Source organism: Emydura macquarii, unplaced genomic scaffold, assembly GCF_026122565.2.
Source record: "Emydura macquarii macquarii isolate MOO-44397 ecotype Brisbane River unplaced genomic scaffold, CSIRO-AGI_Emac_v2 contig_2422, whole genome shotgun sequence".
Taxonomy (NCBI): domain Eukaryota; kingdom Metazoa; phylum Chordata; order Testudines; family Chelidae; genus Emydura; species Emydura macquarii.
In genome coordinates this window covers 8,411,961-8,437,007 of record NW_027132559.1, presented here as the reverse complement: position 1 = coordinate 8,437,007, position 25,047 = coordinate 8,411,961, and the positions used below count along the sequence as shown (strand labels likewise).

The 25,047-nt window shown below is 42.9% G+C and overlaps 1 protein-coding gene across 4 annotated transcripts in view; it reads right to left on the bottom strand.

Annotated features, from left to right (window-relative positions):
- Nucleotides 1-20,034, bottom strand: part of SLC4A7 (solute carrier family 4 member 7) — a 133,613-nt gene extending 113,579 nt beyond the window's left edge. For all 4 annotated transcript variants that reach the window (XM_067561883.1, XM_067561885.1, XM_067561886.1 and 1 more), the window contains exon 1: nucleotides 19,805-20,034. In XM_067561883.1, the coding sequence (XP_067417984.1) occupies nucleotides 19,805-19,852 (48 nt within the window). In that variant the 5' untranslated portion in view covers nucleotides 19,853-20,034. The remainder of the gene's footprint in view (nucleotides 1-19,804) is intronic.
- Between the last annotated feature and the right edge of the window lie 5,013 nt (nucleotides 20,035-25,047).

Below are 25,047 nucleotides of genomic sequence, written 5' to 3'. Positions count from 1 at the left end.
CCCAGTGCCTACTGCAGGCCTTCTTGAAGATCTTCACGGCCCAGACGTGCCAGACCACTATGATCCACCACACCATCCATACCAACTCAGGGGTAATAGTCCAAAAGGCAATGCAGCACCTGCCATGGTAGATGTGGGAGTCAGAGGAGAAGGTGTAGGCCATGCTGGAACTGGGAATCATTGAGCTGTCGCAAAGTGAGTGACCCAGCCCCAGGTGTTGGTGCCTAAACCTGATGGAACAGCACTTTTGCATCAGCTTCTGACAGGTAAACACAATTTCTAAGTTAGATGCCTACCTAATGCCCCGTGTCAATGAGCTGTTTGACTGCTTGCGGGAAGCCTGCTTTATCACCACCCTCGACCTGACCGAACGGTACTAGCTAATTCCCCTCAAATCAGGCTTAAGGGAAGACGGCTTTTGCCACTCCCACCAGGCTCTCTCAGTTCATACAGATGGTCTTTGACCTACATGGAGCCCCTGCAACATTCCAGAAGCTAATGGACTGTCTCCTACAGGAGACAGTTGACGATGTAGTGCTATATAGCCGGCATGGTGAAGACCATCTCAACTGGGTGGCCAGCGTGTTGCAGATCTTGCAAGAGGCCGACCTAACCACCAACTCAAGAAAGGCAGTCTCTTGCCATCCTATTTGATACATCTGGGGTACACATTGGGTTGCAGGCAGGTACGCCCACTCATCGGGAAAAGTCCAGGACTTGAAAGAGTGCCCACCATGAAACAACAGGCATACCAGTTTCTGGGTCTAGCCAGCTACTACTGGTTGTTCATCCTGCAGTTTGCCGCTACTGCAGCTCCCCTAACTGACCTCCTAACTAAAGACAATCCATGATATACATGCTGGAGCCAGAGTGCAAGAAGTCCTCCCAGACCCTGCCAGAAGCCAGTGCTGTACAGTCCTGACTTTACACAGGACTTCACCCTTCAGACAGATTCCTTTGAGATGGGACTTGGGGCTGTCCTTTCTCAAGAAGTCAATGGGGAAGACCACCCCCTTCTCTATCAGCTGAAAATTATTCCCTCATGAGCAACATTACTTGGTCATCAAGAAAGAGGCCCTCACTGTCAAGTAGGTCACCAACACCCTCAGGTAATACCTCTGCGGCTTTCCCTTCCTACTGCTCCCTTACCGACCATGTCTCTCTGAAATGGCTAAACTTGATGAAGAATACCAATGTCCAACTCGTGTTCTTACCTCGCCTTACAACGCTATACCTTCACCATCCATCACCAAGCAAGCAAACACCACGCCAACACACACTTAGGGGAACTGGAAGATGCTGAGCCCCAGGATAGGGAGCCCAACTTGAGGGAGGGGAAGTAGTGAAGCAGTATGGCCTCCCTTTGAGTGAGAGGGGAAGGAACCTCTCCATGCCCAGATGCAGGGAGCTAGATCGACCTCCCCTCTCCCACTGGAAGTGGGTAAGTGGGACAGGAAATATAAAAGGCAGGGCCCTCCAGCTCAGCTAGAATGGAGACAGCAAGGGAGATGGATGCATCTTGCTCGCTCCAGGCTGCCGACTTTGCTGTCAAGGCCAGAGATGTCCTGCCCACTGGGGACCTGTGCCTGCAGGGGAACCACCAGGACTGCCGCTGGACACCTACCCCGGGGAGACCGAGGACACCCCGTGGACCCAGGTACACCCCAAGGGGAAGGTGGGAAGTAGCACGGGGGCAACAGACTCCAGTCAGGAAGTAGTACAGCCAGAGACATGTTCAGCGCATAGCAGCTGCATTCCCTGCTGACCCAGTGGCAAAACATCCCCCCACTGTTAGGGTTGTGGGCTGGGATGTGGTGAAGTCGGGTGGGCCCATGTTCCCTCCTACCCCCCTGACACTTCACCTCTGGGGTGGCAGCTTCCCCACCAGAAGCCTGAGTCCCTAGACTGCTGTTTGCTTACTTGCCCTGCCCGAGGACTAGGAGCAATAGACTGCTTAGTTGCTCTGCCTTGCTTGAGGGCCAGAGCTCCCCTAAACTGCCTATTGGCTAATTCTCTCATCAACCGACAGATAGTGAGGCAGTGTGGCTTCCCTCTGACCCAGAGGGGGGAAGAGCGACCAGCACCCCACTACAACCACCCCTCACCTAATGTGAAATACCCCATGCAAAATGCACCTGATATATGAATTCCTTGCTCATGCTTATTAATATAGTTGTCAAATACAATAAGAAAATAGAAAGCATCAAAAACAGTGTATAGGAAGTATATCACGCCAATACACTAGATGAAAGAAATTGTCCTTATACATTGATACAAAATGTAACACTTAAGTACAATTACTGAGTCATGAACTTTCCTGAACAAAAAAAGCCCTGAGAAAGAGATGGAGAAGCAATATATAAGGCCCTGCGCGGACACAAAATTTGTATCCGCAGCCAATCTGTGATCTGCAAACATGGTCCATGCATATAAAGTGAATATCTGCAGATTTGCAGGACTCTAGCAATATAGAAAATAGTGACAATTCTTTGGAATTTTGGAAAGTTACATAAATGAGAAAATATGAAAATATTGTAAGTGAATTGTGAAATCAGGTTAAAACAGTGAAACAGAGGCTAATATTCCAGAGTATCCCTCTAGAATAGGATTCTACATTATATCAAAACAAACATTTGCACATTTTCTTGTACAGTTTTATTTGTATAATTTCATCACAGAGCAGTAGAAATTAAAAAGGGTCACAACATTCAGAAGTCGAATGTTTATAGACCAAGAAAAAAAGGAAGGAGTCAGAGTGTTAAAATGTTAAGTACTTTTCTAGTAGATACAATAGTATAAGAGTTCATTCGTTAAAACATTACTGACCACAACTTGAATTCCTGTATGGAGAAGAATGATGTAATCTTTATAAAAACATGCAGGCCACAGTTAGATGATCAATCCTGTAATCTTTGGACTAGAAGAATTCTTATTGGCTTCAATGAGTGCTTTACCAAAATAAAGACTGCAGAATCAGGTGCTTTGGTATTTAGATTAAAAGGCTTAACTGCTCAGTGACAGATATTTGCAAGGTTGATGTAGCCATGCTGGTCCCTGGATATGACGCACACAAGGTATGTGAGGCACTCTCTCTTCCTGGTGGAAGGAACTAGCTTTCGAGCTCCTCAGAACTCTTCTTCAAGTCCAGAGAATGTAATCAATATCTCCATACCCGAAGAGCTCTATGAAGCTCAAAACCTCGTTCTTTCCATCAACAGAAGTTGATGCAATTAAAAAATAATAATTTGCCTCACCTATCTTGTCTAAGTGATAGATAGGCATGCTTATATATATTTTTCACCTATAAGCAGTTATAACCAGACAACTCACTAACCCTCAGTTATTCATTCCCCTTTCGTAAATGAAAACTACTCTTCAGTGCCCAGTTTCATCCTCTTCAGTGGTCCACTATGGCAATCTGCTAGGCATTTAAGTAGGGTATTCGTATACTGTAAAGGGACCACATCCAATGACTCAATTTAACAGCAAAATATTCTCACAGTGTTTCTTTTCATCTAGTCTCTGAACTGACTTAAACCATTTCCTCCCTTTAATAAGGCTTCTGCCAAACTACTTAAGTCTAATTAGTGTGTTACATAATCAGCTGATGAAGCTAAGAAAACAGCTTTCCTTTCTTTATGAAGAATTTCATAATCTACTTCACTGAACACAGACAGTAACTCTGGCTTATTACAAACGTTTTGCTACTTTTCACTATGATAATTCTCCAGTCTTCCGTGTTTCTTCTGGCTTAAATTGTTGCTTTAAAGGGCCATCACAGGACAAGCCTTTGTTAATATTTTTGTGACCGTACTTTTATGGAAATGGTTCAACTTCAATTTATTACAGAACATTCTGATGAAACATTTGCTGCCAAAGTAAAGCATAGAACTCATAGAACTCATCCTACTCCATGGTTTCACATTACAGATTACAAAGTCTAAATTTCAAAAATGGAATTTTGGACTACTTATGATTTTTCTTTTTATAAGTAACAAATAAATTACTGTGATCAGGAATGAAGTAGTTTGAGGGAAATATACAGAGGATACAATACATACATGTTCTTCAGTTGCTAGCTTTTCTCCAAGGAAAGATTTCTTCTTTGAAGCTCATGGATTTAAAGGTGAGCCACCTTTCTCAGTAAGACGGAATGGATGGGTCAGGGATAACTGGATAAGAAACCTTTCACCCCTAGGACACCATTTCAGGTCTGGTTTCAATTAATGACGACTAAGAATCATTACTGTCAAAGCTGTTTGGTGGCCTGTGGTGGCCATAGTCTAATTTCTAATGAGAATACACCACCATATATACTCATCAGTTAAGAGACCGAGGACTGAACTCACTGCAAGAGGTGATCCATCCATTAAAAGGTTGACACATTTAATATAATGGTGTGGGGAAGGTCATGTTTATACTGTTCAAAAGGACTTTTGTGTTCAGAGTTGTAAATCCAAACACTTTCCATGATCACTGTATATCAGCGATGTACAGTTCAGGTATAGTACACATACTCTGCATGCCCTGTGTGTGTATCCAGAAAGGTTCTTAAATAAAGATGAATATAAATGAAAGATATGGAAAACTTTTACAAAATCAAAAATTACAGCCATGGGTTGTCACAGATAGCAACATTGCTACATCCCAAAACAGCTTTCACACATGTTAAAATCTAGGCAGACTTTCATCATGCCTGCATCTATCCAATCAGGCCAACACTCCCAAATCCTGTGCTCCCACTTCAGAACCATTAGCTTGAAGACAATACAGGGCACCATTAAGCTAAATAATTACCTATTCACTTATGGGGAACACTGCAGTGGCTAAAATAATTAAATTTTTTAAACAAGATATTTTTCGTTATTCAAAAAAAAAAAAAAATCTAAGTATTTGTTTTGAAACATGAGCACTGATTTTGTTTTCTTTAGTTTTTAAATACTTAAGTGCTCTAATAACCCAGAGTTTTAGTGAAACTTGATATTCCTCCTTTGGCCAAAATCAGGAGTGTGATATCAGTCTTTTAATATATACAGCGATAAAGAGTTCAACATGTAACTACACAAGTATTAGGATTTCTCAGTTGAAGTGGCACCTTATATTTAACTCAGGGTTAAGAAAGAATCTTCACATTAAATAATTTCCAACATTTTTAAAAGTTATTTGTATTCGGACAGAGAAGGCATTAGTAGCAGTATTGCAAAAGCCTACTTGCCAAAAGCACCAAATAAATTATAAATGTGTACCTGCTACTAACCAGGGGCATCCATAACTTTTTGTTGTTGTTTGTAGTGTGGATGGGCCAACACAATGATAGATTTATTTTCAGTTCAGATATTCCTAACCATACTAGACACTTATGCACTGACAGGGTTAGAATTTTTGCAAACAGGCCATGAAGTCGCATACAATTCCCCCCCCCCCCCCATACTGTTTTTCATCTTCAAAGGGCTTTATAAACATTAATTAGGCTTGTAAGAATTCAATCTTTTCTATAGTTTTGACAAATATCAAAGCTAATTTTTAGCAATTTAAATGTTCACAGTTGTGGAAAATTATGGGGTAGTCAGAATTAGACAGTAGATGCTGAGATTCAAAAAGTTAAGTTTTATAACCATTAATTGTCAAAATCACATGTCAAAATATACAAAGTAAATATCATTATCAAACATAAGCATTTTCCTTAATTTGGGTATTTGTAAATTTCAATCGATGAAAATATTTTTTCATCAGTTTGTGTGTATATAGTGATCAACACTACCAACCTTTATCAATAAAAATCTAATTCTTCCATGCCTAACATTATGTATTAGGATTAGTTTCATACACAACAGGTGCATTATTCCCATTATGCTGATGAGAAAACAAAAAAGTTGGAATTTGTCCCTGGCCATAGGGGAAAAAAAATCACTCAGAAAGCCAAGATTAGAACTCAGGAATTCTAGGCTTGTAAAGCAGCAGTCAGATCTGTCGTTAATATCCTCTCTCCAGTGTCCTGATCACAGGACTCAAAGCCAAGAACCCTCAAATTCTAGTTCTCACTCTGACACTGACTTCTTCTGTGGCCTTGTGCACATCATAGCTTCTATTTCCCCATCTGTAAAATAGGATAAAAACAATGAACATTTATATATGCCTTCTTTAAAAAGCATCTTATCTGAAATTCAGAAGCAATAAACCCCTGCAGATAGTTAGCTTTGTCCTCACCCAGCAGTTACAGTAAGAGGACAGCCATGAGCCATGTTTTACGACCCCACAGACTGCACTTCAGGCACTCTTTTCATATGCAAGTGATACATTACAACATCTGAAATTTATTTGAATGTGTAAATGGATCCAATGCTTTATATTGTCAGCCGTTTGCTTCTAACTATATTTAATCCTGTCAAACAAACAATTAAGAAATGCTCAATGAACAGCTGCAAGCAGCTTTAAATGCTCTTGCTAAGACACACTAAACCAACAGGATGAATATAGGGGTGAGTTTTTGGGGCGGGGGGAGGAGAGGATAGGAGAGCATTTCAGTAAGTCAACAACGAAGAGAGTTCAGGTAGCATTCTAGTGTGAAAACACTAAGCATATAGAACCTACTACAAAGTAATGGGCATAGGAATTTCTAAGAGGCATATTAATAAAGTCTTTATGGACATATTAAGGCTAGTAACAGAATAAAGACAGATTAGCAAAGGAAAACACAGTAATAGCTAAATTTCAAATGAAAAATTTATCTGTCATATTTAATGTTGCATGACAAAAAAGGGTTACTTTATAAACTACAGCTTTAATAAAGTTATTGACCTTTGCAGTCCATATATCATGACACACTGAGCCGTAGAAAAAAAGTGGCTTCTAGGCACCACTGCAGTGTTTAATAAACAAAAGCCACTTTTTACAAATAGGGAAACAGAGAGAAAGTGACTTGCTCAAGGTCACATAAGAGGGTGCAAAAAATGCCAAGCACAGAACCTAGATCTCCCAAGTCGCAGCTTAAAATTCATAGGCTGCTGAAAAATTTGAATTAGGAAAGAGCCTGGAGAGTTTTATAATAAATAGTAGTATCTGAGAATTTAATGCAGAATTTGAAAATTACACTTGCCTACTTACCAGTGGGACATAGGCAACCTTCCTGGATGAGAAGGAAGACCAACGTTATTAACTTTGAGCAAGCATTTATTATTGCACTTCCACCCTTTGTGGTTGCAAGAATAAACTTCTGAATGTGAAATGAATGTAAAGTGATATGTAGTGCTGACTGTCTGTGTGTGTAGATGGACCCAGTGACTTTCTTTTAAGACATTTTTCAGTTTGCAACACTGTGAAAACTGAATAGATTTCTCAGTTTCAGAACTTTGTGAGCAGCAGTGAAACTCACAAAGAATGGCATCAATTTCATTCTATTGCAACTTCTGAAAGATATAAATAGCAACAACACAGGACACCAATTCATTAGAGAGGATGAACAAAAAGGCACTTGCAAGGGAGAAGCAAACAGTAACAAATCACATCACCACCTGGGAGAGTGATATAATAGGAAGAATCTGTTTTCCTTCCCAGGATATACTCTCTGGTGGGGACTGGAGGGGTGCACCTGCACTATAGACAGGGCAAAACATGAATACAAAATTCCCTCAAGCAGGTAACAGGGGGGTTTAACCAAACTACTATAAATAGCTAATACAAGATGATGGAACCCCTGAACACAGTCCAAAAATAGTATACCACGCAGGAATCTCAGTACATTCCTGATCCCCAGGAACTATGCTGGGGGCAAGGGGTTGGGTTTTTCCAGGAGAACATTTCCCCCTAGAAAGTGGCACCCTCTCCAACCTGTACTATAGCATCTGACTAGTAAATATCTGGTGGAAGGTTTCAAGTCCTGAAGAAAGATACTGTACATCACTATGGATGCCTCCCTCTTCCCAAAACATGGAATCTGAATTACGCTGTAATTGGTACATCTAGAGCTACTCCTGATGTTGATATATCAGCAAGTTACAGCCAGTTAGGTACCAACAGATTCACATGGATGGTACCAGTCATCCCAGTATTTGCTATTGTCTGTTTGCAATACTCTATGTCAAAATCTTTAACATTTACATACATAACATGCAAGGCAAAAAAAGAAATAAAGTTAAACTTTTTTTGTAGAACAGGATATTTACATATCTTACAATGTTTTGGTCTCTATTATGAAAAAAACTAGATGCTACAGAGAGTTAATGGACTAGGATTTAGCCTCTGAGAAGGCCTGACATCCTGTATTGGGTTACAAATGAGAAATCTGATCTCATTTTGGTCATTTGTGCACTTCATACACCTGAATTCAGAACGGTGACAAATTACACAAATTTTGTATACTCTTCCTTCCAAACAAGAGGATTATTCATAGTTTTAGTCTGCCAATTCTGAATTTATGTAGAAGAAAGTGAAATATAGTACCATCTCAAGCTAAGTTGACCAGAAGTCAGGCAACAGAATTAGTTAAGCTTTAAATGAGCAATTCAGGAATTAGTAACAATTCCGGCTCTGTAACTTGGTTCAAAATCATCCCCTCCCATGGTAAAACCTCCCAGAGACAGTTCAGGGGAAAAGAAATTGACCATATGCCTATTCAGAAGCATAGTTTGATTCTAAATCCCTATGGAGTCAGCCACAAGACCTGTTCTCATACCCAGAAAATTCCCAGGGATTCATGAGCGAAGCCATAAAAGCCATGCTACCAGGGACCTAACCTAGAGATAAAGACTTGGTGGAGAGAGAGAGGGAAAAAGAGCAAAACCAAGCACACCCAGCGCTGGATTAATTTCTCTGGGAATTTCTTCAGGGCCAGGAGATGACAGTAGTATTCTGCAGCAGCACTGGTACTTCCCCTGCCCTGTACAAATCATGGTAGGAGGTGCATAGTCCAAACCATGGATTTTGGCAAATTATTGTTTTGCCTCTTCGTTACATTCTGTATTTGTGTACACACACACACACACACACACACACACACACACACACACACACACACACACACACACAGTTTTTGTGAACTGCAGATTTAATATCACAGAACGAAGATCAAGGAAAATTCCTTGTCATGCAAGTTATTCATACTAAAATGTTATGTTGTAAGGTATCTTAGGAAAATAAGCTAAGTCAAGAGTGATATTTTTGGTATCTTATTTGAGAAAGGAGGAAGAGCAGCCTTTTTAAAAAAAAGTTAGTGTTTTAAATTGTCTATTTTAAATTTACATATTAAAGTTTGAAAAATAGCACTGTTTACTGAAAGGTGATATTCATGTTAATCTCTGCTTTCTTTTACAGCTGTAAGAACTGCTTTCTGGTCCTTTGACCAGTAATTCATATCAAGTAATATCAGTGAAAAAACATTCAGTGCAGGTATTGTTATATCTATCTGAATTTATACCAGACAGAGAGTGCCTGATGGATGACTTTTTCCATTGACAGAAGTAATAACAGATCAACCAGAAAGAAGTTTAATTCATCTAGCTGTATTTTTATACATGACCAGTCGGAACAGATGAAGCAGACACTTAATTTTATTTCAAGCAGTTGTTTCAGGACCCATCAGAGCACACTGGATCAGTCTCTAGTCTAAGAATCAGGATACTGCAGGAAGAAACCATCACTACAGAAATGGACATCAAGTGAGATCTGGTTATTATATAATTACAATTGCTTAAACAAACATTATATAATAGTTGAAGTACAGAAAGTAGTAAAAAATCATGTGAACTGAGCTTCTTTGAACAAGAGCTGTTGATCAGGGGTTTTCAAACCTTCTGCTGAGGTTACAAGATTGTGGTGTGTTGATGTAAATCATCTTAAATTCGGCTGCTTTGGTTGGGCATCACCCTCTTTTCAGCATTTTTTTCTGAAGAATGCTTGGCAGTTTGACAAAGTTTTGGACAATACCAGCCTTCCCACACTGGCCAATATCACTCCTCTATCCTAGGGGGGGTCAACCGCCACACAGCCTTTTTTTTTATTCTGAAAACTATTCTGCTCAAAAACATATTTGGCATTTATAAAGGTAGACCAAGAATGGGCATCTGGCATGCCAGATCATTTTATCTGGTGCACCCATAGGAAGCTCGTGAAAACAGTCTTCGGGGAGGCCTCAGGAGTGTAGCCATGGGTAACGCCTGAGCAGTAGGCAGTGTGTTTAAAGTAAGGGGGACTGCAGGGCATACCAATGGACCCCTGGGACTGAGCAGGAGCCCATGGGCTGGGTCACAACACCACTCTTCAGTTCAACCACCTCTCCATCACTTGTGCAGGGGAAAGGGCTCCTCTAACCAGAGCTGGGTAGTGTGGAGTGATGCCTTCCCATTAGCTCCCAGCTCCCACAGGCCAACTGAATGTAGCCAGTCCCCCTACTCTCCTCTCCCTTCCCTCTCCCCCAGTAGGTTGGTGCACTTCTGCCAATGAAGAGGCAGTAACCAGAGCTGGCTGGCATAACAGCAGTATCTTCCCTATTGGAATGATGAAGGGGCAGCTGGGCCAAATCTGAGTGGCGATATGACCTAGCACATGTATCCTGCTTCTCTGGTCTCTGCCTCTGCTCTGCTCCCCCATGGACATAGGCTCTGCCACGTGTGGAGTCCATGTGCCAGGCTCTACAACACAGGCTCCAGTTTCTTCCCACACCACCCAACCCTGATTACTTCTACCCCACTGATGGAGATGTGCCTTGCCCCCATGCATTGCTGAGGGGGCATAGCCAGAACCAGACTGTTCGGGAGCAGAGAACCAATCAGCCAATGAGAAGGCTGTAACTGGAGCTGGGGGCGGTTCAGGGTGGAGATAGAGCCTGTGTTGATGGGGAAGTGGAGCTGAATGGTATGAGACAGCAGCAGCTTTACCCAAAGACTGCACCCCTCAGGTACCCAGTTCAAATCTTGAAAAACAATTTTTTTCCTGTATGACATGCCAAAGGATTTAAGTGGATTTTTTTTGTCCCTCTACTACCTTAAAGTTGCCCATCCCTGATGTAGACACCCAAACACCTACTTCTAATAATGGTCAACACTAGGGGCTCTAGGGAGAACCACAACTTGGAAAACAATTACTTACCTTGAAGTAAACATGGTATCCACACAATTCCACAGCCCACCCTCCTTCTCTGATACTAAGGATCCGTACTCTATATGAGCACCACCTCAATAAATAAGGTTCTTAGATTACATTCAGGGTACAATGCACATCATCTTAGAATTTTAGCCTGGAGTGGCCGGTGGGCAAGCCGATGTCCTAAATTACCTCATCCCTCCCTCCCCCCACTTCCCCGCCCCCAACTACATGCACAGACTCACTTCCTCCTTTTCTCCCTAGGATACAAAGGGCAGAGCAGGCCCAGCTGTCACTTAGTTCTTTCATCAACACAGGATCCTGGAAAAGTAGGGTCCCCTTGTATCAGGGAAAGAGGGCAGGCCGTGGAATCCATGTGGATACCACATCTTGAAAAACCTCTTCCTCAAGCAATTTCAGTCTAGCTGAGACTTTCCTGCCTTGGAGCAAAATGTTCTGAACTTCAGCTGAATGGCTTCTATCAGTGGAGGTCAGCCAGCCACCATCCAGGCTGTCAGATATAACAATACCAGGTCTGAGTGTAGGATGCCACTGTGTTCTGTGACACAACATGGGGCAGAGTAGGCAAAGTAACTGGAGGCTGCGTTGAGTGGCTCACCAGATCCAAATGCCAGATGCCTAGTCCACACTAGGGCTATCATGATCAATCTAACATCTTGCCTCAGTTTCATCACAACCCTCAGCATTATGGGGATTGGGGGAAGACACAAACATCAGTCCCATTGTCCAGCGGATAAACCGCATTTGACTAGGAACACTAGACTGGCATCCCCTCTAGAACAGAACACTTGTCATTTCTTGTTCTAGGCTGTGGCAAATAGATCTGATTACTCCTGAGGGAACTCTGTGCCAAAAAATATAAAAATTCTGCACACAATATTTTAAAATTCTGCAAATTTTATTTGTCAATAAATAAATGTGGAGGCTCCAGCATAGCACTGACGAGCACAGGCCACTGGCTGCACAGAGATGGGAGATCACCCTGCATCCCCCTTGCCCTCCAGGACAGGGACTCACTCAGTGGTGAGGCTGCATCCAAGCCTGACATAGTACAAGTGATATTTTAGGAGAGTTGTTGCACTTGCACTGAAGATACATTTTTAAAACTTCAGAAATGATGCTAGAACTGTAGTGACAGTATAAGGACAATATGAACTGCAATAATGTTGTTACTTTTGTAGGAAGATCTTTAACACTACAGAAGCACTCAGCAATTAAATGAAGCCAAACAAGTAAGTCCAAAGTGTCAAGAAAGATATTTATACTCTTACATGCCATCTTAAAATGGCACAAAGTACAGAACTGCACAGAGAGCAAAGTAACCTCAGCTGCACAGAATGTCCCTCAAAATTAGAGGGAAAGTACACATTGGCAGAGTAGATTTCAGCATCTTCCACTGCTGCTGCTCATCTCTTCCATAGATTAATAGAGAATTCCATCCCAGAGGCTGAGTCCTGGTCTACACGTAATACTTAGGTCGATCTAGTTACATTGTTCACAGCTGTGAAAAAATGTCATGCCCTGTACCACACAGTCAATGTAACTCCCACTGTTGACTCAGCTAGGTTAACGGAATAATCCTCCCATCGATTTAGCTACCACCTCCCAAGAGGGTGAATTTACTACAACGTGGAGGGGAAAAAAAATCTGTTGCTCTATTAAGTGTCTAGCTGCAGCACCACAGCTCTGACATGGTAGAGTATGTCTACACTACAAGTGCTAAGAATCTGATAATTTTTGCAATCATTGAATTCACATTTAAGAAAAATTTTTAGAAAATTTTCCTTAGTCTGTAGGTAGAGAAGCCCCAGACTTTCCAGATTCTTGCAAATTAGGCAGAAGTAATATGTAGATGTATAAAGTTAAGTTTAAAATAAAGTACCTCTTTTTCTCTAGGGAATATTCACTTATGAACAAAGGATAGTCTCACTTTTCCATCTAAATCCCAGGATGGAAAGTAAGTCAAAGCAAGAGGTGGGTCAGCACATTGGCAGTTTGCAAACTCAGTTATTAAAGGTCCTATGCACTCCAAAACTCCAAGTTAAGTGCCAATTATGCAATTCAGATGTTCACCCTACCGAGCCACATGGATCAGCAACTTTAATCTGTTGGGTTATATAAGCACTACAAACAGGCAGTTAGCGCTTCCTATACATCAGGCTGTTTTTAACAGTTGAGCTCATATAGCTATCTGAAAACATTGAGTCCTAGCTTATTTTTGAAGAAGCCAATAAAGAATTATTTCCACACTTGTTTAATTATACAACAGAATACTTACATACTGCTAGTGCATTTTTTAAAGAGCTATTAAAAACATACCCTGGCAAACATTAAAATAGCTATACATCTAGGCTGCAGCAGTCATTTATTTTGTATAGCAACTCAGAGTATTTTACAACAAACACAAACAGATAACTATGTTAAAACCAAAATAGAACTTGATAACAATTAAAGGGCAAAAAACTTAGTTAACACAGAGTTATGCCTCCCAGCCAGGGTAGAGATTCATGCTAGACAGGCTCAAACTAGCACACTAAAAATATCTTTGTGGGCTTTGCGGCTCTGGTGGAGACTTGAGCTAGCCACCTGAGCCTCAAGTCTAAAAGGCTGGGTGACTCTGAGCTCAAGTGGTTAGCAAAATCTCCAGCAGAGCAGCAATGTCCACACTGCTATTTTTAGTGTTAATCAGGAGGAATTAGAAGGTATGGACATGTTTTTTCAAGAGGTAGCATGGTGTAATTTTTGATCCAGAGGCCTCTTGAGTTGCCATTACCACAACCCAATTTAAACCAAACAAGATAAAAAGCAGCAAAACAAGCATTTTCCTAGCATTTAATTCAAAGAAGTGTTAGTTATCTGGTATACATGGCAAGAAATCACTGCTTTGAGAGTGACTCTGATACCAAGTTTGTGGAAACATATGACAGTATATAATCAGCAGTTTTGGACCAGCCACTGTGATACTGTTCTCTGATACTGTACTTCTGCACTGATTCCATTAGTATTCCTATACATAAAAATGTATATAGGAAATACTGCAAGGACAAATCAAAGTATACAACAGATTTAGGATTTCTAATCTGAGATGCTAAACAATAAAACACAAATTAAGCACCCCAATACTAAAAAAATTGATATTGGTATTTATCCAACACTGGAAATGGTTACTTGTATCTAAGGGCTTGCCTACATGGAGCAGTAGTGTGCACAACAGGGGTTTGCTTTCTAAAGCACACTAATATGTTGCTCATGAATTGGTGTGCACCCACTGGCGCACACTAAAGGTTCCCTACTATCCTTAACGCAGTGCTGTTTGAAACAGCTAAAGTGCACTAAGGCAGTAGTTCTCAAAGTGTGGGGCACACCCCCCTACGGGGACACAGAGTAACGTTAACGGAAGCACACAGCAGGGCGAGAGCTAGCCCCCACAGGTGGTGGGGGAGTGCCATACTTCCAGTCCTGCTCCTTCCCCACACCCTGCCCTGATTCCCTCTCCGCCCCCAGACCAGTTCTGCCTCTAGCCCCAGCTCCTCCCCCATCCCCAGTTCCACCGTCAGCCTACGCTCCACTGCTTTGGAAGCCTTGGCTGTGCAGTAATGGTGGGGAGGGAGTGTGGACAGATCCCATTAAGGGCAAAAGGGGGCATGACTGGAAAAGATGGAGCACCACTGCATTAAGGAACATTATGAAGATTACTTATGACAGTATACAGTACTGTAACAAGTAATGGATATCATACATTAACTCATTACAGTATATACAAAAGAGAAGGCCTCCCAAAACCCTGATTTTTGACACCTGCATAGAATTCAAGAATTGCCAAAACCAAATCCCCAAAAATGAAACTAACTGACTCAAAATAGGAAGCCCTAAATTATTTTAAAAGGTAACTATTTCAGTAAGTAAATTCTATAAATAATGTATAAGTTATACAAAGCAGTGATACAGAATTGCCAGAACTGTTTCAAAATTAAATAATCCTGCTGAAAGCCGAGTCTGATCTCATACATTCCAACAGACCTAGCATCAGAGTTACTTTCCAAGAACAATCAAGATATGCAGTTAGGCATACAATAGAAGTTACTTTCTAGAATAGAGATTGATGAAGATGATTGGGGAACAGAGAAACATCCAAAGAAAGTATATTTGATTACTTGATAATGAAATTATATACTTACATCATTTCTAGCAAGATAGACATTATGAAGCATTTTTGTCACCAGCATGGTTATATTTGTCAACTATCCACAATATTCATTGATATTGTATGACCCTCCCACGCCCTTAAAATCTGTGTCACGGGTTCCAAGACATGTAATCCCAGTGACTTTTTAATCAAAAATAAAATTAAAAAAAATTAAAACAACTTAAAATAAGTCTGGAAAAATATCAGGCCCTACTAAAGTGGTGAGTGTCGGTGAAATAATCTATGAATCTGTGTCCAACGTAAACATGGCCTCCAAAAATCTGGAGTCGTCCTAGGAACAGGATCCAACACCGGAAGAGGAAAGGGACTCACCCCACCAGTCATATCACCTCCAAAACTATTCTTAAAAGAGTGGCAACCAACCTTGCACCCACTACAGAAGATCTGCAGAGATATGCTCCAATAAAATCAGATAAGGCATGTTACTGCAGTATTTTAGATCAAGCAAACTAGCTAGGGAATCCTCAATAAACTCTCTCTCTGTTTCCCAACAAGAACATTTCCCATGTCCTGCTGTGGAAGATGTTGGGGACTTGAAAGGGAACAGATTCAGCAAAAACAAAAATCAATTCAATAGCTCTTACAGGGAGGGGGAGATAGAACAAAGCTATGGTATTCTACTCCCCCTACATTCTCACACTTAAAAAGCCAGAGTCCTTAGAACACAAAAGAGCACCCCCTACCTAATACAGAAGACATTCAAACTCAAGTATCCCCGATAATGAAGCCACACTCAGTCATAGCAGATGTGGTTAAAACATCTCCTAAATAGCTGCAAGCATCATTAAGCACAACATTACTGAGTTCATCTTCTCCAAAATTTGACATAAGCATCAAGGCACATGAGACTTGTAAAGATCCTAGAAAGACTGAACAGAAAGCTGATGGCTGCCTGGCTATGGGCCGGAGCAGAGTAAGTTTATGATCAAAACATTAATTAATTTTCTATATTTATTGATAAAAGATTAGGTTATAGAAAAATAACCCACCCCAACACAGAAAGTAAGGCAGCAAATGGGTGTGAAGAAGAGCTTTTGCTAGTTTGTCTGATGGTTGCCAATTAATCACAGTTATTGGATGGGATTAAATCAAAACAAATTAATGCAATTTTTTTAACCGAGCGTTAATTGCACACCAGAGCACTGCAATGAGGGGGGTGCCACTGTATGCCTCTGGGGCAGGGGTGTCCCTTCTCCTGCCACCCTGCTCCATGGTTGCTCCCACCTCCTCCTTCACCCCCACATGGAGTTACCCCAGTCAAGCTGCTCCGGACTGGGAGTCTTCCTCCTGTCAGCTGCAAAGAGTGGGGGGTGCAGAGAATGGCAAAGTGTCCCCCTCCCTCCGCCCACGTGCCCAGTTGCCGCTGAGCTAGGGTCGGTGAACAAGGGGACCCTGCCCACTGCTGCTGGCTCAAGAGTAAATGCTGCTAACTAAAAAAGTCTTCAGACTCCTGAGTCTCTGCTTAAAGAGACAGAACTCCCCCAACACACACACACACACACATTCTTCCCCCCCCCCCCCCCGGCCACCAAAAATATTTAAATAAATGGTACTTTATTATTGTTTAACAGCACGATTAAAAAGGTGATTAATCGTGACTTTTTTTTAAATCTCACAATTAACCATGATTAATTTTTTTAATTGTTTGACAGCCCTAGTTTGTTTAAATTAGCAAGATGTACATTGCATCCACCCTCAAATGATATGAGACCACAAAGATTAACTTTGGCCTCAAGTTGGTAGTCCAGCCACTGATGGAATATTTACTGGTAACTGTTGTCCAAGAAATGGGAAAATACACAGATCTGTGTTCAATACTGGAGAATCTACCCAGAGAATCTTATACTATCTTCAGTAAGGAGGGATTTGCTCTTCCCATACACAAGAGTACAGAAGACAGCATGTACACCAAAACTAAGATACTGAACTAGACAGACCATTGATCAGACCCGGTATAGCGATTCTTGCACTGATGGGAGTGTTCTTCTCAAGCGCCTTACGGTGAAATAGAGATAGCTCCTTTAGAAGCCAGTTACAGTAAAAGGAGCAAAAATGCAAGACAGGTATTTTCCTCCCTTCCACAGATTCTCTTTGTAAACTCTCTGTGCCACTCTGGCCTCAAACAGAAACAGAACTCACCTCCTATCTCACTAGGCTAGTCTACACTTAAAACTTATGGTGGCACAGCTGTATCGTTACAGTTGTGCTGCTGTAAGATTGCTTGCGTAGCCACATTATGTCGATGGGAAAGAGCTCTCCCAACGACATAATAAAATCACCTAAATGAGCAGCAGTAGCTATGCTGGCAGGAGAGTATCTCCTGCTGACACAGTGCTGACCACACTAGCACTTATGCCAGCAAAATTTATGTCACTGGGGGGGGGGGTGTTTTTCACACCCCTGAGCAACAAAAGTTTTGCCAACATAAGTGCTAGTGTAGACAAGACCTAAGAGATCCTCCAATAATAGCAGATCTTCCAAACAGTAAAGAGAGAAGATTATGCACAGATTTCTGTAACTCCAATTCAGCAGGTGCACCTGTCCCCCATTCAGTTTTCCACGTCAGTCTCACTCAGCATCAGGGAAAAAATTCTAAGCAAACTAGAATACTGAGGGAAAGGCATCCCTCTCCAAAAGAGCATTCTTCAGTTGTACATTTACCTGTAGCAAAGGAGGAAGGATGTCCACTTTACAATAAACCTCTGTGACCTTAGCTTTTACACAGCCTACATGTTCTTAAAGAGACAGGAAATCCACTAGTTCAGATTCCCTGTTAGCTAACATGTAGTGACTAACATGAGGTAAATGCCTACTGAAAGCAAAACAGTTTGTAGTTTTAATCTTGGCTTCATTACTAGTCTTAAAACTGCAAACTGCCTTGCCTTCAGCAGACATTTATCTCATGCTTGTCACTACATATTAGCTAACTAGAGTTAAGAACACCTTTTTTTCTTAACTGAAGACAAGGCCATAAAAAAAGTAATGCACATTTCTTTATGCTGATCTCTTATAGGGGAGATATTATACCAATTTCTTAACCTAAGATGACCTGCAACACAGCTGATAGGAATCCAGAGAAAATACACCACTCATAGGCCTCTCTGAACCATAATAAGTGTGTTGAGGGCAAATCATCACTGATTCCAATTTTTATAAGAAGTGATTAAAGTTACTTCTTAAGGGAGTAAGGAAGTGAAACTGAACATAATCTTGTGTAAAAGACAATAAGATGTCCAAGTTTCTTTTGGCTACCAGAATGTTACCTCGGTTGGAAACCACATATCCCTCCTCTTTTGATACTAAGAATATATTGCTATACAACACCTTCTTGGAGCAGGCATCAAAAGAGAACATCAGAATAAGGACAAAGAGGTTTATTAATAAAACCCTGACTCTGAATCATCTATTGGGGGGTGGGGGAGGGGGAAGAAGAGAGAGGGGAAATTGCATACTATAGAGCCACATGTATTTTTCAGTAGCACAGGAAGTAACGGAACACATGCCTGCCTTACTTCACCACCAACCCTGAAAGGAAATGAACGGAATCAATATAGTTTTATCCTTCCCTCCCATGCCCTCACAGATATCGTCGAGACACACCTGACTGGGAACCATATCCACCACCTGACCCGAGTATGAGGCCGTGAGACTTGAGAACAAGAGGAAAAATAAAATAATCTTTATGTACTACGTGTGCGCACTTCTCCGCTCCAGGAACTCACTCGGCAGAGAGGCGGCAGAAGTAAAGCGCGGATCGCCCCTTGCTCCCCGAGCGGGTGCATTAGCCCTGCCATGATGGTTCCACCAAGGTAGGGGTGGAGAGGAGGGATACAGAGCCTGTTGCCTGTTCCTTACCTTTTCCCTTACACGGGGGCATGGGCTGGGGACGGGCCTGAAGCGGGTATTACAAAGACAAAGCTGGAACAAAGAAACCAGCTCGCCCCGCTCCACCAGATCTCCCCCCCGGCCCACACCGCCGCCCACACAAAAGCCTGCGGGGCACAAGGGAGGGAGCAGCCCGCCACACTCGGCTCAGGCCTGCGGGACTGGGGGGGCGGAGGGAGGACGGCTGCCGCCAGCCCAGAGAGCCCCCAGCTCGCGCGCGCGGGCGCCCGCACGCGCCACACCAGGTGCGCCGGGAGCGGAGACCGCGCCGCGGGCTGCAGCCAGGAGCGCAGCTCGCGCGCCCCCAGCCCTGGGGACACCTGTGCGCGCGAGAAGCCCTCACGCGGCGGCGGGTAGCGGGGCGGGCGGGGGGGGGAGGTGACGGGAACCGTTTCTGCCGCCTCAGACACTCGGGTACCCGGCGGCGCCGCTTCCGTGTCCCTGCCCCCGCGGGGGGGGGGGGGGGGGGGGGGCGCACATCCTCCCCGGCCGGCAGCCGATGACAAAGGGCCGGGCCGGCTGCTCCGCTCACACACAAAGCGGGCCGGGCTCAGCGGCGGCCGGCGCCCGCTCGCTCGCTCTGTCCCCCCCCCACCCCTCCCGGCGGCGCGGTACCGTGGTGAGTAGCGGTCTCATCTGCTCGCCCGCCCGCTCCTCCTCCATGGTGGCGCCCCGGCTGCGCGCGCGCGGACAGAGAGGAGCGCGAGGAACCGGGGGGGGGGGGGGGGGCGGCGGTGGGTGGAGGGGAGTCGCCGCTGACTTCGCGCTACGAGCGGCCGCTGACGACGGCGGAGCGGAGCGAAGGAGGCGCCGCTGGCGAGCCGGGGATGAGGCTACATGAACTCGGCGCCGGCCCGGCCGTACTCCCAGGCTCACCCCCGCCTCTCCCCGAGCAGAGCCCCGCCCCTCAGCCCGATTGGCAGCGTCGCCTGCCAATCGCAGCGAGAAGGAAGCTCCTCCCACACACACACACACCCTCCCCCCGGCAAGCAAGAGGAGGGAGCGCTGCGCGGCCGCAGGGGGCGCTGAGGAGCAGGCACTGGCGGGGACCTACCTCTCCTTGGGAGAGAGCTCAGCAGCCAGCGCAGGGCCCCCCAGGTCTCAGCTCCCTTGGTGACAACCATTCACCGCAGGGAAGCAGCAGCCCACAGCTGGGGTGGGAGACGACTCCCTTTGCACTAAAGCATTTGAAATGTCCTGCCCATGTCCCATGCTCATCGTGAGTCTCTGTCATGCTTGGCACCCATCACCCTTTTGGGCCTTGGCAGGTTGAGAGCGATGCAGAGGAGGCCTGTGTTCTGAGCTGGCGCTAAGCAGAAGCAGACCAAGCAATTGCTTAGGGCCCAAGCAGCTCACGGTGTCCCATTTGCTTTTTTAGTATGGGTTATGGGGAAGGGCAAAAATTATTCCTGCTTAAGGCCCCCAATGGGCGGGCATCACCTCTGCACACATTGGCTGGAGGGGTACATGCAACAGGGAGTTGGAAGGTAAAGCGCATTTGAGAGCATCAAAATGGATGGAGCTATTACATGATGTCAGAGCATAAAATTTCTGCAAGCCACTGCTCTGCAATGAGGGCAATCGGCAACTGCGTGGCAGAACTGCACAAGCTACATTTTCTGTTTAAGTTTATAGCCTGAAGCCCCAGTATGGACATTTTTGCTGATGCAGTAACCCACTATACATAAAGTTATTTGGATAGACGTGTCCTTTGGGTACCTATCCAGGGTGGATGTGGTGTTATAAAGTAGTAGCAAGATATGTCACTGCAAGATTTTAGTACCCATGTCAAGACAACCTTTTGTGCAAGTGAAAAGGGCACAAAAATTATACTTAGATTGTCAAGACATGTTTTAAAGAAAAAATGTAAGAAAATGAGCTTTAAACAATTTATTTTAAAAGACAAAAGCAAATTTTTATCATGCAAAGGGTTTGACGCAAAGTGTCACTAATTTTTTCAAGAGACAAAAATAAATTTTACTCATACAAATGGTTTGTTTGCCACAAATTATTAATAAGGCTCATTACTTAAAGAATGTTGGCTGTGTGTTTGGTATTGATAAATGCACAGATTATTCACCAAGACAAAAGTTTTAAATAAAGTATTCATTCTAATAGAAGTCAGGTATACTATTGCCTAGTGCCAGCAAAACTAATTCCCAGTGGACTCCTTCTCAACAATGGGAAATATGACAGTGAACATGTGTTTCTAGCCTTTTTCAATATATTTGCTATATTCTACATGTCTAAATCTGAACTATCTATAGTCTAAGACTCATCTCTACACTGGCAACTTTATGAGGGTTATAAGAGTCCTCACCACCAGTATACAAGCAAACCTGTGTGCATGCTCTGCTCTGTCTCACACGACTGCAGTTAGGCTCACACTTGCCTTTTTAAACCCACATGTAATAAGTTCCAGGAGTGCTTCCGGGGCATGTGCCTGTGTCATTAGTGTTGGGGAAATGTGTCCATCCTTGTCGTAATATCATCCATTTCCAACTGGGGAAGGGATGTCAGGCTGAGCTTTCATGGAATGGTTCCAGATACGAGTCTGGTAATTTGTGCACTGAATATATTACAAAGCATAAAACAACATGGATGCATCCCAGCTCTGGTCATTGGCAATTAATTAGCATTTAATTGACTACATCATTGTACACCAGCACAACTATCAAGATATCAAAATCATCATCCATGCAATCAGGGAGCATCCATGTGGTCTGATCATCAGCTCATGAGATGTAAAATGACACTGATCCTCCAATTAAAACAGTGCCGATGTTGCAAATCTCCAGTATCCAACCTCAGTGTGCACATGTTGAAATCTGAGCTCACATGTGCAAGCCTTGTTAAAAACTTGATAAAGATCTTGACACGCTTTCTCAGTTGGACAAAATAAACACTGACTCATGTGGTCATTGAGTCATGTGAACATTGAATCATGTGGTCCATACATCTGACAGCAGAATACCAAAGGTTGTCTTTTATAGAGAATTGCAGACTGGAATTCATTTTAGAGGCAGACCAAGAAAACATTACAAAGACATTTTTAATGCCAACCTCCAATTTGACCTCAACACCCAGGAGCTCTTAGCCCATGACAAGATCCAATGGCAGCAGCTCCACCATCTTAGACTGAAGATTTTGAGCGGTTTTGGATTGCTGCAATCAAGGACAGATATTTGAGGCATAAAACCAAAAGCAGTGCACATTCATCTACAATGGTGTTCACCTGAGGCACTTACAGATGGGTCTGCAGGTCCAAAATTGGTCATTGATCTCATCTCAGGACCCACAATATGTGATTGTGGCTCATCTATTGAACTCACCTGAAGATTTCATCATCATCATGTTGCAGAAGACTATCATATGTTGTGGGGAGGGCCGCATTCCAGGCCCTTTTGCAATAGAAAAGCTTATATCACACAGCATTTACAGCCACTGAGTTGGGTCAGAGAAAAGGGTTATCAGAAGTTTTACTGATTTGAACTGTGCTAGTGACCTATTCATCATAATGCCAAAAATAGCAAGTCTAAATTTGTGGTTTTCTTCCTGACAAGATTCCATGGCTTTAGTTTGCCAACCCTTGCCAGACTATTGGTTAAATCACACCCAGTCAGTGTCTGTACTGCTGGCAACATTCTTCATAGCTTCTGGCCAAGTTCAGTTGCTATAGTGTGGGTTGGTATGAGCCTGGCTTTATTTTTCACACCAGTATAAAACCAAAGCTGTGAAGTTGTTACCAACTTGTGAATAAAACATACACAGAGAACTGCAGTGTTAGTGTCTGCAGACCACACCACTAAATTAGGGTATTCTTGTGAAGTATGTGCAACATGAAGTACAAGCCACATATCTGTTTCATGTGATGACAATGTATCTTCTTGGTCTATAACTCCATCTGAAGTGACCATGCAAGCAATGAGGCCATCCATAAATCCACCTGTAATACCCATTTTCTGATCTGGGCCAAGTGAAGTTGTTTCTATATCACACCATGATTCTGACAAAAAATTACCAGATATGCTTTGTTCTTGGAATTTCCAATGAACTTACTCTACTGCATTGGGATGGGTGTTTTGGGACTATGGATTTTGACTTCATTGTTTTGTGAGGATTGCCTTTGTGCACGCTCAGAAGCTTTATTTAAATCTTTGACATATTGATCAAATACAATATCTACTTTTTTGCCACTCTTATAACTGTAGACGCTGACATATTATTCTGAAGCCCATTTCAGCAAGTTCTGTAAATCTGGTTGCACCTCTTTGCATGACTGTTTATTTAACAGTCATGCCATCCACTGTCCAACGTGTGTCATGTTGGATGCTGGCAGTTGATACATAGACTCTATTTCTTTTTCTAATTCAGGCAATAGCTTACTTTTTGTAGTTTTGTTCAGGGTACCATCTGTAACCTAAAAGCATCCCAATGTCAGAGGGCAAGGGGCTCCCTCCCTGATATGTGGTAGAGAGTTGCAGCTGGCCTGACCAATTCCGTGTATCCCAGTTCATTAATGTCATAAACTACATGTGATGTGTCATGTAAAGTATCGTTGGAAAACTAATAAAACAGTGATCATTAATATTACTGTGTGGTGTATGTGTGGGAAATGCCTAAGGGGCCTTACAAAGGTGAAGGAAATGTGGAACTAAAATGTGTTTACCAGACAAGTCTGGGAAGGGGATAATCAGATTTCTCTCAGACAAAGGACAAGTCGATGTCTCCAGCCAGGTGTCATCAGAGTCAATTGGCAATCACATGTCAATAGGCCATTAATTTGCATCAGAGGAGAAAGAGATCCATTTGCATTATAGCAAGCACCAGAGAGGAAGAAGTCAGCATGGAACTTTCTTCATCACCGGACTCCCTGTCTCCTGCCCCATAGCTTGAATGAACTTTATTTGGGGGGGCAGCTTTCAGAAGAATCCATTTAGAAGTTTCACTGGACTATAAGAGGGCAAAGTGAGCGGCAAAACAAGTTATCTTTTCACTTAAGCGACAAAGAAACGAAGCATTTTGTCTTTGAGAAGAGTTCCTGAGCAGTGGAGTGGTCAGCCATCTTTCTGGAAGAAGTGTGTGGTAAGAATCTTACCTGATACCTAGGCGATAATTTGCTAAAGTCTTCGCATTAGAAAGCATTTTTCACTTCTATTTGTTTGTATCCATTTAAATCTTTATGCTTTATACTTGATCTCATTTAAAACCTAGCTCTTTGTAATTAAATGAATTTGTTCTATTTTTAATCTAAACACATCCACTGCTGTGTTTGAATTGAAGTAAATTGTTAACTGCAGTTAAAGTGATAAGCTGTGCATTTTGTTTCTTTAGAGGCACAAATAAACCTCATTATTCCTCTGAATGGTCCACAAAAGGACTGGACAGTGCAGAGCACTCTGTTTTGGGAAAATTCAAGACTGCAGAGTGTTGCAGTCATCTTGCCAGCTGTAACCAAAGTTAGTGGAAACTGGGAAATGACTATGTTGTTGCAGGAGGCAAACTGCTGATGTCAGAATATTGGATCAGTGTTGCACAGCACTCAGATACAGAACGCATGCTTGTTGCTGATTGTGAGCATCCTAGGCAAGGAGCTACAACGAAAAAGCACCTGAAGCACTCTGGGGTTACAGGGCAAGTGGTGTAACAGTCCCTCACGGGTCTGGATTGCACCCCAAAACATGTACCATCTGAGTGTGATAGAGCATATGGAACTGTGGAAAACTCATGTGTGAAAACTTCATTGAGATCAATCTCTCATTTGTACAGCTACAAGACAGGTAAACAACTTCCTGTCTGCATTGATAGTCACTGTCTTATCACTACTAACTTTTGATTTGATCATCTTGCTTAAAGTT